Raw genomic sequence first — 16,716 nt, 5'->3', positions numbered from 1 at the left:
AAGCAATAACAACAAGTAATATGAACTTGAATGCTTTAGAATCTTAGAGTCTAGGGTTGGACAATACTGCTACGAAGAAGCCTAAGCAATTGAACTGCAAGTGTGAGATTGAAAAAGGAACGTTGGGGGCACCTGGGTGGCTCAGTGGGTTAAGTGCCTGTCTTCGGCTCAGGTCATGACTGCAGGGCCCTGGGATCGAGCCCCATGTCCGGCTCCCTGCTCTGTGGGGAGTCTGCTTCTCCCTCTCCCTCTGCCCCTTCCCTTTCTCATGTTCTCTTTCTCAAATAAACAAAATCTTAAAAAAACAAAAAAAAAGAAAGAAAGAAAGAGAGAGAGAAAGAGAAAGAAGGAAAAAGGAATGGTTAGCCACACATGAAAACAATTTTTAAGCAACTGAGAAGCACGTGCTCATTGGAGGGTCAGAGTAGTTGGTCTAGCGGCAGGGACATCCTAACTGCGTCAGGAGAACTGCTTCCGGTCCCATTTCTGCTGCTACCCAGCTGTGGAACCTTGGACAAGTCATCTGGTTTCTTGATCTGTAAAGTGGGCTTATTAGGGTAAATGAAATAACTTTCAAAGTCTCTTTTTCATGGCAAACTTTAACTCTCGCCTGATACATGCATAAAAATTGCAAAGATAAACACAAAGTTGATTCTTTTAACTCCCTCCTGGGTCTGTAACTCTTTCAACACTAATTAAAGAGGCAATGTGTTTGGGAAGGTCTCGGATTTCATGTGCTCAGAACCCCTGCTCTTGTCTTTGAAGATAGCACTCTGCTTTTCTTTGAGAATGTCTTCCCCACTCCCAACCTCACCAGAATTGAATCTTGAGCTCAACGACAGAGCCAGAAAAGAGTTGTTCCTGAGTCATCCTGGTGTCAGCCCTTTCAAGAGATGCCCATTAATTCATTTTAAAGTACTCTAAAAAAACTAGATTTTTTTTTTTGTCTTACAAGATATACATTTTCTCTAATATACACAGAGCTACTGCACATTGAGAGTCATAATCTAACTTTTGCTACTGTAGACTCTACAAGATTAATTTGGACAAACGGCATCGTTCTTCATCATGCTGGACCTGAACTAAGGTCAAGTGCATTCAAGTATCAAACTCCGGAACTAGTTCCATCCTTCCCTGTGATCACGGATGTCACCAGAATCCCATGCAACCCTGGGCAGTCTCCAATCTACCAAGCATTTCCTGGAGAGAAAAACAGAAGCTGATCACTCAGCCAAAACACATTATGGCACCGCTGGGAGTACTTCTTCCAGGAAAATAATGAGCTGCCTTTAATAGATGGTCAAAAGATATGCCAGAGCTAAGACTTCCGTTATTACTCTCAGAGAAGAGTAAACCGCCTCCAGTCAGGGGAGAGGGAGGCTCAAAGAAACACACCTACTCCCCATTAACAAAGACTAAAGTCAATCTCCCTAACAATGTGGCTTTGGGAACCAACATTTGAAACTTGTCACTGACGGTGCTACTTACTTGTGGCTGGGAGAGACTTGGAGGATGACTTTCTAGAAAGAGCAGAACAAGAGATCTAACAGGATTTACCTGGTCTCAGAACCATTGCTAAGAAAAATGGCCAGCATTACCTTCTCATTCTAAAACTGTGCTGTCTGATGCAGTAACCTCCTGTGGCTATTTAAATGTAAATTAATTACAATGTAACCAGATTATGTATTCCTATATCCAATATGGTAGCTAGGGGTTACCATACGGGACTGTGCATATACTGAATATCTCCATCATCATAGAAAGTTCTACTGGACAGTACTGATCTGTACAGAGGTGCCTGATACTCTATGCGGACCTTAAAGGAGAGTCATCCCTCCAAAAGGTTGCTGCTCCCAGTGGCCCCATGCAAAGTGGGGGAGGCAAGGAGGACCATGGTATCAAGGACCCCCTCAGAGAGAGCTATCAGAGTGTGCCCTGAGCATGAGAGAGCTTCTCTGCACTCAAGCCAAGTAAAAGCCACTCCAAGAAATGAGCTTGCTGGGCTTTGCATGTTTCCCTGTAGAATTGCTCTCTGACCATCTCCTGGAATAGCCCCAGGGGCTCGAGGAGGCCCGGAGAATTCCAGTGGCTGACTGAAAAGAGGACACTGCTCTGCAGCCTGCATTTCCAAAGGGCAAAGGGCCAACTTGACATTTGGGAAGGTGACCGGGGACAGCGTGTAAAGGTTCTCCCCTCAGAGGCCCACCTACAAGGGCAAATGGAATGTCTAGTGGAATCTGTGCAGAGAGGAGAGGGAACTTGGAAGCGGTCAACCACAGGGTAGATATTGCCACTGGAGGCTTCAAGAACCCTCAAAATTAGCACCCCATGAGACAAAGGGCCTGCCACTTGAGAACACAACACTAAATGACAACTGTAACCTTTAGGGAAGACCTTGTGGCACCACCAGCTCTGTACCCCCCTCACTGCCTCTTCTTCTTCCCCTCTTCCTCCAGTTCCTGGGCGTGGCTGAGCCATTCCCAGCAAGGTGAGCAGGGTAAAGGGTAAAAAACCAAGGAAAAGACAGACGATCCACCTCTGACCCACGGCAGGTTTCTAAGGCTAATCTGTGAGTGGAGAGAAGGACCTTTGTTATCCCGAATGAGAGACTGAAATTACCAGACTGGCTCATCGGCATCAAACAGGATAATCAAAAGGGCTCATTCACCTCGAATGTGCTGGAAAATTTAGGCGTTTGCCCATGAAATCACCCAGGGGCAGGAAGGGAGAACCATTAGAGCAGTTAGCTAGACAGTGATAGACTATAAAGCTATTCTGTGATTTCACCCTATGGACTCGGAAGGTTCTAGAAGGAATGTATGAGAGAGGTGCAGCCTAGGTAGGGCTGTGGGGATGCAATTAGCCCACAAGGAGGCGATGGTAGGAGCACTAAATTAACAATGACACAGGTGACCTGTCAGCTTTGGAACACAGACTACCAGCCACAGGAACATTGGGGGGCATGGGTAATTGCTCCGTTTTATGTAGAGGGAAATTTGGAGGCTCGAAAAAAGTTCAGTAACTTGCCCAATGACTGCAGTGAGCCGGTGAGGCAGGCTTCAAATTCAGGTGGGCTCTTAAACCACCATTTTGCTGCTTCCGCAAGGAGTGATCTTGAATGGGGACCCCTTTCCACAAGGTCACTCAAGCACACGACTGGTTCCAAGACTCTCCGAACGACCACTGTCTGGTGGGGACAGAGATGGCTCCTGCCTTCCATTATTCATTCCCCACCCTCTTCCTCAGCAGGGGAACACTGTGAACTAGAACTTTCCAGAAGACAAAGCAAGAGTTTGAAGTTGTCTTCTGTACCACCTGAAGGAGGGGGGAATGACTGGAGTTCCAATAGCAACCTTGACTGTGAGGTAACTCAAGACCAAAGCCACATGCAAAGCAAAAATGAAAAGGGACCTGTGTCCCTAAATGCATTCGGTAGTCCTCATACCCGTGAAGACCGGCCTGTCTCTGGGTTTCTAAATGAGACCAGATGTTGTTGCTTCAGGTTCTCCATAAATGCAGCTGACCCCTTACCCCTGCTGGGAAGGCAGAGGGCTGCAGTGAGGTTGTACATGTTGGTCTTTGGAGCCTATATGCTCCATTCACAATTATCTGCCCACACTTCCCTGGGCCTAGAGACATGCCTGCAGCCGGATACCCAGCTGAAAAGTGAATTCCTGTCTCACGAACACCCTTCTCAGACTAGACTTGAACTTGGGGATCCCTACACCTCTCTCATAGGAATGAACTCCCTGACACAGCTTTGCTCACTGGTGGCACCAGACTTCTTTTCTTAAGCATCTCTTCACTATTTCTTTATTTTATTTTATTTATTTGATAGAGAGAGCGAGTGAGAGGGAGAGAACGAGCAGGGCAGAGGAAGAGGGAGAAGCAGACTCCCCACCAAGCACGGAACCCGACGTGGAACTTGATCCTAGGACCCCAGGATCATGACCTGAGCTGAAGGCAGACAGTCAACCAGCTGAGCCACCCAGGCGCCCCTCTTAGCAATTTCTTCTGCTCTTCCTTCCCATCCCCATCCCATGCCTGGGAAGAAAAAAAAAAAAAAATTAGCCAGGCAAGAGTACATCCAATTCCCTTTCTTAATTAGAAGGAGCAGAGCATTTGAAAAGCCAGTGGCAGTCACTTGAAAAGCATTTGCTAATTACCCACGAGCGCAAAGCTAGTGTATTAAAGAAAGCAATGGGGGTCGAAGAACATGTTCCAAGCTCATGGATAAGGTGATCCAATCTGCAGAGGCATCTGTCAGTCACGGCTGGGGGCCCTCCTAATCCCGTCACTCACGGCTGGCCGCGCGTGCAAGAAGGGCTCGCGTGAATTAGAACGAACCTGGAGTGTCAACAGTGCAGCTGTGAGAGCTATGGTCCCAAGCTAACACTCCGGAGTGCCTGATGGATTTGGGGAGAGCGTTCCAATAAATAATCATTTCCCGGTAGGAGATTAGATTTCATACACCACAGCCCGGCCCAGGCTTATGCGGAGAGATAGGAAGAGAGTTCTTTCTCCAAAAGAAAAAATTTACTTCGAATCTACTGTTAAACAAAGAGTGAGTTCCTTCTAAACTCTGTGGTCTGGGGAAAAAGCAATTAGCTTGATCAGGATCGTTTTCTGACTTCAGGGGTTCTTGAAAGCAGATGCATTAGATCAGATGGAGGAACTGCTGACCAGGGCAGACCCCGGGTCTCTTTCCCCGGGAAGTGTTAAGAGCACGCTGGCGCTCAGTAAGCACTCCACGATGCAAGCTCTGCCAACACCACCACCAAGAGAAATCAGAGTATTTCATTCCTAGACAGTTCTAACTGTAAACAAGTCATTCCTTACGCTGTGCTCACATCGGCTCTTCTGTACCTTTCGTTTCTTCGTTCTACTTCTGGCTTGGAAGGGAGGACAGGACAAGCGCAGACCCTTCTCCCCATGATGGTCCTCCCAGGACCTCAGGCAGCCAGCACCACCCCCCGTCTTCTTCGATCTGGCCTCCAAGGTCCGGTGATCTTAGTCACTGCTGCCATCTTAGTTTCCAGCCCAGCATGCTGGGGGCGGGGGTCTTCATAGGCAAGTCCAAGGATGTGGGGGCACTCTTCTATTCTTGGGTTCTCAGAGGAGAGGACCCCTTCTGGCTCCTCCCCTTGTCCACGTGATGGCAAACACAGGATGAATCCTGGGAGGAACCACTTGACCAGGCTGACTCCGACTCCCAAGGCTACCTCACGCCTCGCCGAGAAGAGGTGAGCATCAAACGCCTCGATCGAGATGTGACTGAGTGAACGATGAGGCTCTTTGTTGAACTAGAACCCAGATTCATTTTCCTCCTCCTAAATACACATTTATCACCTGTCTGCGGTGCGGGGAGGGGGATCTAATTTCGGGACTGTACTTAGGTCCCTGCTTCTGTTCGTGCGCACCGTTAGGGTACATCAGAATTCCAGCAAGTGGAGATGTTTTGGTTGAATGATTTAATCATCCCACAAATTACCTGTCCCTCCCAGCTTCATGTCAGCGACAGACTGGCACGCCACCGACAGGCTCTGAGTTGATTAATTGGATTCTATTTGGCTTTTGTTCATATTGCAATTTTGGAGAGGCAGGTTAGACACTTTTGTCTGGTCTTCCCGGAAGGAGGATGTTATGGCTGGAATCCTATCCCCCCAAATTCATATGTTTAAGTCCTAACCCCCCAGGACCTCAGAATGTGACCTCGTTTGGAAATACGGTTGCTGCAGATGTCATCACTTCAGATGACGTCTCGGCACAGTGGGGTGGGCCCCAACCCAACCTGACAGGTGTCCTGTAACAGACATGCACGGAGGGAAGACGGGAAGAGCCACAGGGACAAGACAGCCACCTGCAAGCCGCAGACAGTGGCCTGGACGGGTCCTTCCCTTGGGAGCCTCAGAAGGAGCCCACCGGGCTGACACCCTGGTTTTGGATTTCTAGCCTCCAGAACGGTGAGAATCTGTTCTTTAAGGAACCCCCACTCTCATTTGTGGTCATTTGCTCAGCAGCCCTGGGCCCCTCTCAGTTCCGCACGTCTTCTTCCCCTGTCCCACCTCCCTGCTCACCGGGGACGGTACGAAGCTCTTCCCTATTTCAGATGAGAACAAAACCAACCCCAGGCATACGTAAGGTGAGCCACTGCTTGCAAACGTCTGTCTGGATGTGGCGAGCCTAGAAATCTAAAGCTAGGTGAAAAGGGGGGGCCAGGGATGGGGGGACAGAAGGAAGGAGCGGGGGCAGAAAAAAGTGGGAGTGTGGCAGCCTCTGGACAGACCCGAGCACGGGGTTCCCTGAGCAGCACATTTGCTAGGGCTGGCGTGCGAATCAAGTGGATCAGGGGCAAAAACCTGAAAAAGGACTCCGCCTCAGCCCCCCACTGGAGGTCAGGACAAAACAGTGTGTTCCACTGAAGGGGTATTTTAGCCAAGATCAAGCCACCTCTCAGGTTCCAGAGAGACCCAGGCCCCTCCTCCCTCTCCCCTTTCTATTTATTAAAACCCTATTCATCTTTTACCCTGTGACTCTCCGAGTCTGCTCTTCCTCCGCAGCCCCCGCTGTGCTCACAGCCCTGACACGGAGCTAACCGGTGCCTCCTCTCTGCCCCCAGTGTCCTTTCTCTAGGTCACCAATGGGGCAGGTCCTCCCCCTCGGTGGCTTCGGCCCCCCTCACTTGGCTGAGTGACCCTCCCACGTCCGCAGGAAGCGCTAAAGTTCCCGAGAACCCAGGAAAGGGGCAGGACTGAGTGTGTTAAGGAGGGTCACCGAATGGCCCAGAAATTCTGTGTAAGGTCAGAGGCTGCTAGAGAGAAACATATCAGAGGGGCTCAGAAAACCTCTATCACCGCTCCAGACGAATACACAGGCAAAAGGTGGGGAGAGAAGAAGAGAGGCCAAGAATGCATTTCTTAACAAGTAGGTAAAGGTGTAAGTCTACAGAAGGGAAGTTAGGGGAGACTCACACACAGATGATTCTCTACGCTCCCAGCAACGGCTAAAATTGCCACCACAGATAAATGAAGAACCCTTTACCTAGCCTGGAAGTCCCCGGGCCCAAGGCGCCATTTGAGGCAACACTGTGTGGACCCTCCAAGTCTGCCGTCCATGGACAGGAGAGCACAGAGCAGACGTGAATTTCTGTGGCTTCAACAACGGGTCCCTAGAAGGATGACTCCAAAAGGGGTTTCTTTTTCTGAATTATGAGCACCGGAGTTGAGGGGAAAAGGTCTGGGTTTATTGGTCCCCACCATGCGAAACATGCAAATAATTCAGAGACCGAGGATAGAAAGGGGGTCACTGCTGCTGTGAGTTTCCAGAAAGATCATTGCAAGGACACATAAAGGGAAAAGCTGGGGTCAATAAGTGAAAACTCAGAATTCAAAAAAGCTCAGCTGTGTCATAGAGAGGGACTGGGTCCTGGGGTCCATACATCTGAAAAGAAAAAAAACCCATTAAAATGGTTGTTGAAGTGGCGGGGGGGGGGTGGGAGGTTGGGGTACCAGGTGGTGGGTATTATAGAGGGCACAGCTTGCATGGAGCACTGGGTGTGGTGAAAAAATAATGAATACTGTTTTTCTGAAAATAAATAAATTCGGAGAAAAAAAAAATGGTTGTTGAATTCTGTCTCTATCAGAAAGCGCTCACTGGGGTACCTGGGTGGCTCGGTCGGTTGGTTAAGCATCTGACTCTTGATCTCAGTTCAGATCTTGATCTCAGGGTCGTGAGTTCAAGCCCCATGCTGGGCTCCACACTGGGCATGAAGCCTACTTAAAAAAATAAAAAGCACTCATCCACGGGGGGAAAAAAAAAAAAAAAAAAAAGCACACCTCAAGCCTGTTTGTTGACTCTGGTCCTAACTCAGCTGTGTCTTGAACAACGAATTGCTATTTGTCTAAAACACACACAGAAAAGAAGATACTTTTCTTCTAGTTGTCAGAGCAAAAATCCTTTACTCTTCTGTCCAGCAACTTGGAGAAAAACAAGGGAATTTGTGGCTTGGTTTCCTTGACAACCTTATCTTCCCTCCAGGCACCATCCCCTGTCTCCAAGCAACAGGGCACTCTTTAGAATGACAGGGAGGTGAAACCCTGAGCTTATCCTGAGCCCGAGGGGACCAAGCAAATCAGGGCAGAGCACGTCCCTTATGGGGCACAGCCCAAACAGCACGGAAAGGTGAATGGCCCAAATCCTCTCACCAAACCCCATAGGCAAGCCGGCATCCCCCCACATCATTACTGCCTGTCATTCCAGCCTTCTACTCTCCTCCCCTTGGCTTTCTCCTCTGTCCTCTGGAGGGGTCAGTGGCTGAGTTCATCACGCACCCCACTCCGGACAGGAGAGCCCTGCGCGTGGCCCTCGTGTGAAGGCGAGGCTGCCCCTTGAGACGAGGGCTCAGGCAGGAAAGTAAAGACACTCCTGTGACTTGCTGATCTTGTAAACAAACGGCTTTGCTGGAGAAAAGTGTTTGATTAAAAGCAGATAAGACAATTTGCCTCTGTTGCTGGACTGTCCTTTGAGAGACTCTGCACCTGAAAACAGGGCGTCAGAGATCTTTTTTTTCCACTAGCACAGCCGTACCTCTTCCCTCAACAACTCTGCACCGAGAAGGATTTCTAAGAACATAACAGAAGAGGAACAAATGAACACCACCCCTGGAAATGAGAGCTCTGAACTTTCAGAGCGAGAGAGGATGAGCACACAGTTCAGCGGCAGAAAGGAAATAGGGATCCGCGAGGAGAAGGTGCGGCGCAGCTGCTGGACCGGATCGTCCGGGAAACTGCTGTCTCTCAGGTCCCTTTACTCCTCGGGCAGGCTCACATCCAGGACCCGAGTTTATCCTCACGTGAGGCTAGAATGATTCTCCCTCCCTCCCAGATCTGGAAACCACTTGTTAAAAGCACAACCACAAGGTTATTTTCAAAACAAGGTAAAAACTACAGAACCTGAGTCCTGGCTCTCTCTTACCCATCGTAAGCCACAATCGTAAGGGAGAGTTTGGCTAGTCTCCACTGTTATCGTACGAAGGCAGTTTCCAAATTCCAAATTCCATGAGCTTTGAGTTATCTTCTCATTAAATTTTTCTGGTAGCACCTCAGCAAGATGGATCTGTTTGAGATTCCTCTCCTCGTGCATTTTCCCTTGAGTAGAATTACTGACTGCAAGGGGCAATGAATTCCTTTTTGAGCGCTCATGGGAATTCCATTTCCCATAGCTACTTGGCTCAAGTTGAGTGGGGGGGAATCCTTGCTTGACAAGTGGGGCTTGCTGACAGTGGGGCTTAAGCCCTGGGGATGGGCTGCAAAGATCAACAGCTTGGGGCCACTCCCAGGGTCAGGAAGAAGGGGATTAGGGGCTGGAAGAGTGACTCCCCTGCACTGAATCGGCAGGACTTTGGAGGCAAGGCAAGATCCAAGACAAATGGAAATGGGGCCCAATGTCTACTCCCAGCAGCTACCAACCACTGCATGAGAAGGCAGAACAGGGACAGACCAGGACAAGATCCTGCGAGAGCATGCGGTGCCACCCTCTGGGCAGGTAAAATGCAAAAAGCACAGACTGTGGGGCTGCCTGTTCTCCAGGGGGCCGAATGGCAGCAGGATGGGTGGTTTGACTTGGCTTGGAAATCCAGGTGTTGGAGGAAGCTGGGGCCCAACCCAGCCCTCCCCCACTCAGCAGGCTTCCTAGAGACAGAACTCACCAGCTTCTTCGTGTGCTCTGTGGAGAACAGCCCCCCTCCTCCTGTCCTCTCCCACAGCCTCATGCTGAGCTCACCACCCTGAATGTGTGTCTCCAGGCCAACAAGAAGAGAGGTGCCCAAGGCCTCGGAAGCTGTTTCAATCAGGTCAGCCATGCGTCTCTGGCAATTACCACCCAGAAAAGGAAAAAATTACCCTCCAGCTGAGGGAGGAACGTGGCACAGACCTACAGGTGCATTTAGGTTTCATTTTGCTCACTGTACTTAACGACAGGAAAGGAAAGAGAACGGGATTTTGATTTCAGAATTCATCCTTGGCTAATTGTTATTTGCAGAACACAAGTAACATTTTAATTATTTTCAACTCCACACCGTAACAGCTATCAAGGGAACGGAGAGAAAACAGGATAAACGGGGACTTATTAAATACATAATTAATGTGTCCTAAAATTAGCATATATAAATACGAATGAGCTAGGACTGTTACAGAGTCTGCATCTCCACTACGATCACCTGATTAAACCTGTTCTATCTGCTACAGCTTCTGAACAAATGAGGCCGTCTTACCAGGGGACAGGGACTCATCAGCAGGTGAGACATTCCCTGGAGGATTCTCCCTCGAGCCCAGGTTCAGGGTGTTTTCAGAACCCAACGTTTTAGAGAAGCTAGAGTCCTCTTTATGGTGAACCAAAGACAAGTTAAGCTCTGGGGGGAAAGGCAGCACGGGTCACGTTGAGACTCTGCACGTAGCAATGTCTCTGAATTAGGGGCCAGTTTCCAGTAGCAACAGTCCTCGGTCCTCAGTGTGGCCTCTCTGGGAGGAGCAAAGGGTCTGAAGGCAGCCTTGGCCTAGGGTGGAGGTGCCTGGCTGAACAGAGCCACAGCAGTGCAGTTCTGGTGGGAAGGATGCTTCCAGATGCAGACTGATCTGCCCAGCCCCCTGCAGGTGGGTCAGTGCTGTGGCTCCGGATACCTCCTCCTTATCTCATTAACTCGCAGGAAGAAAGAGAACCGCTGCCCATCAAGCTGGTGGCCTTGACCCTTCCCGCAAGCCGCTGTGCATGGCATCCTGCTGCTTCCTCCATCCTTTCTCTGCTGCGTGTGGGGGTGGAATTCCTGGCAGCCCATCAGTCCTCCAAGGCCTGGGTTCAATCCCAAGTCTAAAGGCAGTATAAATATTAATGTTAAAAACGCATGCAGCCAAAAGAAATTACACCCTTGGTCTGGGGCCTTGCACTTGTTTTGACTTCCCCGGGATGATGGATTTGTTCTGTACTGCATTATAATTGGTGTATGCGTAAACTTTATCTCTTCTGTCAGAACGCAAGCTCTTTCACGGCATAATTGTATCTCTCGGAGACTGAGACTGTGCCATCGGACGTGGCGGCCACTAGCTACATGTGGCCATGAAGCACTTGGAATCTGGCTGGAGGGACGGAGCAAAGGAAGACTTTTACTGCGTTTGAATTAATTTAAGTTTGAATTTAAATTTAATTTTAAATTAAAATTAATTTTAAATTAAATTTAAAATTTAAAATAAATAACATTAACATTTAAACATAAAATATTCATTTTTATACAAAAAAAAATAAAATTAAATTTAAGTTTAAAAACTGAAGAAGTAGAAACCATTTTTTTCTTCTCCACTATACACAGCTTTTGTTTCGGCCGGGCTCCTTTTCACTCGAACCATTAGAAGTTTAGCATCCAAACTGAGATGCGCCAGAGCGCAAGACCAACCCTTATTTCAAAGACTTAGTGTGAGATAAAAAGAAAGAAAGAATTTACAGTGTGTCAATTTTTTGTACTGATTCTCTGCCGAAATATATTATTTTGACTATTTTCTGTTAAAGAAGGGAGATTTCTAAAAATTAGGTTCACTTGTTTTTTTTTTAATTTTTTTTGGAAACGCGGCTGCTGGAAAGCCGAGGAGACCTCTGCGGCTTTGCACGGTGGTGGCTCCATTGGTGCGGAGGCCCTGGCGGCTTCCCGCGTGGAGAATATCGGTCGGTTGTTTGGTTGAACATTATAAACAGACGATTCCATCGCTCTCGCCTGGCCCCCAGTCCCCGTTACAACCAGAGGAAAGCATTTTTCAGGCTGGGTATCGGGATTAGAAATCAAATCTGTGCCCAGGACACAAAAGAACCCCGCGGACAAAGGAATCAAATCGCGTGTGCCGATGAATGGATCACGTCCCTCCTTTGGAAAAGGATGAAAATACAGTCCAATGGGCTGTAAGAGGAGAGAAGAAGTCAGAGGCTGAGACCATGAGAACGTCCTCCTTTCACATCGCGGCGGCTTCTTACAGCCAAGGGAAAAAAGGAAAGGTTATACACAGCATAACTTCTGAATGCGGTCTCCGTGAGGAGGGCAAAGTTTTCTCAGCGAGTGCATTCTACAATCAGTATCTTATTTGGGAGCACTGGGGGATGAATTGGACATTTTCCCCAGGGGGGAAAAAAAAAAAAAGAGAGAGAGAGAGAGAGAAAGGGAAAAAGTGACAATAAATGCTGGGGGAATTTTCACGTGACAGTTAATGTCCTTCCTCTGAAACCCGATTTGAGGCAAAACCCGATGTGAGGGGCCTACACTGGCACGAACCCAGTATGCTGCCTTGCTTGGGGGACGGGTGTGTGTCACCCAGGGGAGACGATGGCTCTTGGAGCAGCTCTTTCCATTCTCCTGACCTCAGATGCGGTCATGAGCCTGCTGCCCTTCCCCCACCCCGTGCTGTCCCCACTTCGAGAGACAAGAAGCCAGGTCAGAGCCAATGGAAACAAGATGAGGGCACCACAGTGGTGACTCTGTACTACCCCTTTGTTAAAAAATGAATTATTTGGGAGGCACGTGGGTGGCTCAGTGGGTTAAGCCTCTGCCTTCAGCTCAGGTCATGATCTCAGGGTCCTGGGATCGAGCCCCCGCCATCAGGCTTTCTGCTCAGCAGGGAGCCTGCTTCCCCTCCACCCTCTGCCTGCCTCTCTGCCTACTTGTGATCTCTCTTTCTGTCAAATATATAAATAAAATCTTTTTAAAAAATGAATTATTTTCGAATTTTGAAATTTAAGGCACTTTATTCCTAATCCATGTTTGACACACCCCCATGGCTAAGAACAGGTGCCTGGGGAAACAGAACATGTCTCCTAGACAGAACTCAGCCCCAGGCAAGCTTGGGCTGAGCGGTAGGATCTGAGTAATTCGTGAAGTTGCACTCGTTTTTTTTTTTTTTTTTTTTTTTGGCCAAGGATCGAGAACAGTGCCATCCGCTAGAACTTTCTGACGCGATGGAACTGTTCTATATCTGTGCTATCCAATATGGTAGCCACTAGCTGCGTATGGCTGGCAACTGAGCACGTGACACGCGGCGAGGTCTGACTGAGGATCTAAACTCTGCATTTTGTTCAAATCTCATCAATAAATAGTACAGCATTTGCTGACTCTGGGATCTACGCCTTTCTGACTCCAGGGCCTCTGCGTGTCTGTCCCAGTGGCTACCTAGCTGCTATACTGGACAGTGCAGGCCCAAAAGGACAGCAACCCCACATTCTAGCGGGCATCTGCTGGGCTAGAGAAGAAAGGCAACTAGAAGTTACCGGAAACTTTGAGTCTTAATACAAAAATACGTTCAGATTCTCTTGCCTTAATTTTTTCCTTTCATTTACATAATAGGTAGGAGGATGACATACTCTAATAGATGTGGAAATGAGTCTTGATTTCAACGCTAGTCCTCACGCAGCTTGAGAACACAGCTCACGTGATCCAAAGGCCAGCCGGTTCGGCATGGGCAGGGGTCTGCAGCCGATGGCGGGAGCTGGCAGCCAATCTGAAAGTTGCCCGGTGGCTTTACTGGGGCGGCAGATCCTGTAGGAATCCCAGCGTTGGGATTTCGCCCTCCGGGCGTCTGTGCCAGTTCTCAAGCTCCAACCCAACAGCGTAACTGGGGAGCGCGCTACCAGCTTCTGCTAGAGCGCACACCCAGGGACACAATATGCTGAGCAAAATGTCATCCCAGACAGGAGCCTGAGCTAATTATAATGTCAGGCTTCCCACCGAGACACAGATAATTAGAGGAGAATATTACAGTGTTTCCCAACTCCTGGGGTAAATGAGAAGCCTCTTCAAACGCAACCTGCTGGAGATAAAAATTAAAGTGGCTGGAGACGGAGACCCCCAAGGCCAGCGCCGAACCATCTTTCAGGACCAGAGCAAAGCGCAGGCAAAGTGGGGGGAGGGGGGGAGGGGGAAGAAAACGGTGAGCGGCCCCGCTGGTGGCCAGCACTGTCGTTTCCCTTAACACTGAACCCCAGGACGGAGATTATCTCCAGTTTAAAGCCAGGAACACTGAAGCTCCCAGAGTCCTACCTAAGGTCACCCAGCTGGGAAAGCACTAGGTGGCTCCAGGATCCACTCCCTTGGCCTTTCTGATTCTAAATCCTAGGCTTGTCCCCTCCCCCATGTCCCCCTCCCTGACATCAGGGCTGACCACCTGCCTTGGTCTTGGATGGCCCTCCCTGGGCGGAGGTGGTGGTGTTAAAAGAGGTGCCCGGGGCCCCGAGGGGGTTCGCACACACCTCGGCAGGGCACCCACAGAGGCGGTTCCCCCAAAGAGGCGGTTCCCGTTGTCCCCGCCGAAACCTCCTTGCTGAACTGAGTCGGGGCATCTGGAGTGATAATCACACCAACGCACCGAGCCGGTGCAGCAGACGTTTCACATTTAATGTGGAAAGCTTCAAAGAAGAGAGAAGCATTTCCTGACCGCCTCTGTCACTGGCTCTGGAGGGAGGAAGCACGCACAGCTCAGCCTAGCGAGCGAGCCGGTGGGCTGGAAGCCGGGGGGACGGAGCATGAGTCAGGCTCTGTCTGTGCCTGCTCACGCAGCCTACAGCCTCCACGTCAGCCTCCCTGGGTCTCAGTTTCTAAGATGTAAAACGGGTATAAATAGCCAACTCGTATACGCGGGGCCCTTAAGAAGGCCCCGGCGAGGGGCAGCCTCCAGCATCAGCGGCGGCTTCTGCTACTGCCAAGGACGGTGGCCTCGAGAGGTGCTCTGCTCACTCGCGTTACCCAAGCCTGGGTCTCTGGCTGCATGAAGCACTCCTCCAGTTTCTGGAAGCAGAACAATGTGAGCGAGAGGCTGTTGCTTGAGTGATGTCATTGGAAAGGTCCCTGTCTAAAGACAGACTTTTCTATCCGGTCTTGGTCCCAGGAAAATGAAGAGTCAGAACGCTGTCCTCTCCAGCTCCCGGCCTCCTCCCTGCAAGTTCGAAGCCCTGACCCTCCGAAGCTGCCCCTGCAGCACAAGGACACCAGGTGGGGGCAAAGCGGATGCCCAGACTCGTGCCACCAGCCAGCTCGGGGACGTGCGAACGCTGCCTTTTGTGACAAAGGGGACTTGGCAGACAGGACTGTCCTGGAGAATCTGCTTTTCTCCTTCTCCCTCTCTCTCTGCCCTTCTCCCCACCTCTGTTCATGCACTCACTCTCCCTCTCAAATAAATAAGTAAATAAATCTTTTTTTTTTTTTTTAAAGGAGGGAAACAGATCAGACACAGAAGAGAGAGCAATGTGCCCACGGAGGCAAAGACTGGAATCAGATGTGGCCACAAGGCCGGGGGCCAGCAGCCTCCAGAAGCTGGACGGGGCAAGAACAGACTCTCCCCATCATGAGGGGGAGCTGGGCCCGCACAGCATTGTGACTTTAGCCCAGTAAAACCGATGGCAAACTTCTGGCCCCCAGAACAGTAAAAGAATAGGTTTGGGCTGTTTTAAGCCCCTGCGTTTGTGACCGTTTGTTAGAGCACCACCGGGAGCTAATACAATCCTCCGTTTTGTTCCCAACCTGTCATTTAAAGGACCCCAGTAAGATCATCTCAGGCATCAAGGGAAACTGTTACTTTTTTTTTTTTTTTTTTTAAATATATAACACCCTTTTTTGTGTGTTTGGGGAGTTAGGGATGTTGAGATGGTCAGGTGATGGAGGTTCTCCTTCCCAAAACCATTTTTATCCTATGAGTCATTCACAATAGGTAAGTTGATAAATCTTACAAAAACGTTTAGAAAATAAAAATCAGCCACAGTCCCAGGAATAACCCACCAGCGTTCATATTTTAGTGTGCAAATGGTGGGATGTTGTCCCTTGGTGGGGGGAGGGGAGCCCTTCTGATTGAAATTTCAAATGTTTCATTAAAGCCATGAGATAGGAACCGTAGATGAAGACGAGCCAAATCATTAAAATCAACTGTCATGCTGTTCTGGAGACGGAGGCAGTGACCTTAGCTCCCTCTAGGTCACAACAGCAACCAGCAAAGTGAACTTGACTCTTGATTCTAATGAGAGGAAAATAAAAAAGCACAGGACTCTGCTGGCCTCTTCTATGGATTAATAAAGAATTTCAAATGCAAAAGAAAGCTGGCCATGTCCCGGAGACCCACAGGAATTGAAAGCCAGCCCTTAGCCTGCCTGATCAGTCAAGGGAGAAGGGGAACTGGGCGCCCCCCGCCGACCCTGGTCTTGAACGATACCTTATCCTCCTAGGATGGAGGCCAGGTAGCAAGTGCACCCACCATTCCACAGGCGCAAATAGATCCTGAGCTCCAACATGTAATGTGTGAGCTCAGAAAAGGCAGACGGCACTGGGGGAGGGGAAACATGCTTAAAGGACTGCCATTCAGAGCGGTAAGATCACGACAGACGCGGACACAGGACACAGCGCGGCGTCGCAAAGGAAGGGACGATTAACACCGTAGAATACACGGAAGGAATACTGCACGATCTGTATTACTGTTCACAGACTCATCCAATGCCGGGGCTGAAAGGAATCCCAGTGATAATTTAACACGTGCGTGTATGCACGCGCGTGTGCCCACACACACCCTGAATCACCAAATGGACTAGTGTTTGAAGGAGAGAGAACCTCCGGAAGATCCCCTTAAGCTCAAAATTGAACTTTCTGGCACAGAAAGCAAAGCTGTAGTGCACTGTCGAGAACATAAGCCACTCATGAAAGGAGATTAG

The 16,716-nt window shown here is 49.4% G+C and overlaps 1 protein-coding gene across 4 annotated transcripts in view; it reads right to left on the bottom strand.

Moving 5' to 3' along the window:
* The window catches only part of SLC39A11 (solute carrier family 39 member 11), a 321,461-nt gene that overhangs the window by 112,997 nt on the left and 191,748 nt on the right, over positions 1–16,716 (bottom strand). The window contains exon 7 of one of the 4 annotated variants that reach the window (XM_044247531.1): positions 10,035–10,863. The exons of the other annotated variants lie outside the window; for them this stretch is intronic. Coding sequence (XP_044103466.1) covers positions 10,655–10,863 — 209 coding nt within the window. The 3' untranslated portion in view covers positions 10,035–10,654. Of the gene's footprint in view, positions 1–10,034; positions 10,864–16,716 lie in introns of those variants that run through there. 4 annotated transcript variants of the gene reach the window in all.

The sequence above is a fragment of the Neovison vison genome, chromosome 5 (genome assembly GCF_020171115.1).
Source record: "Neovison vison isolate M4711 chromosome 5, ASM_NN_V1, whole genome shotgun sequence".
Lineage (NCBI taxonomy): Eukaryota > Metazoa > Chordata > Mammalia > Carnivora > Mustelidae > Neogale > Neogale vison.
Note: the sequence above shows the minus strand (reverse complement) of the source record. Positions and strands in the feature narration are given on the sequence as shown.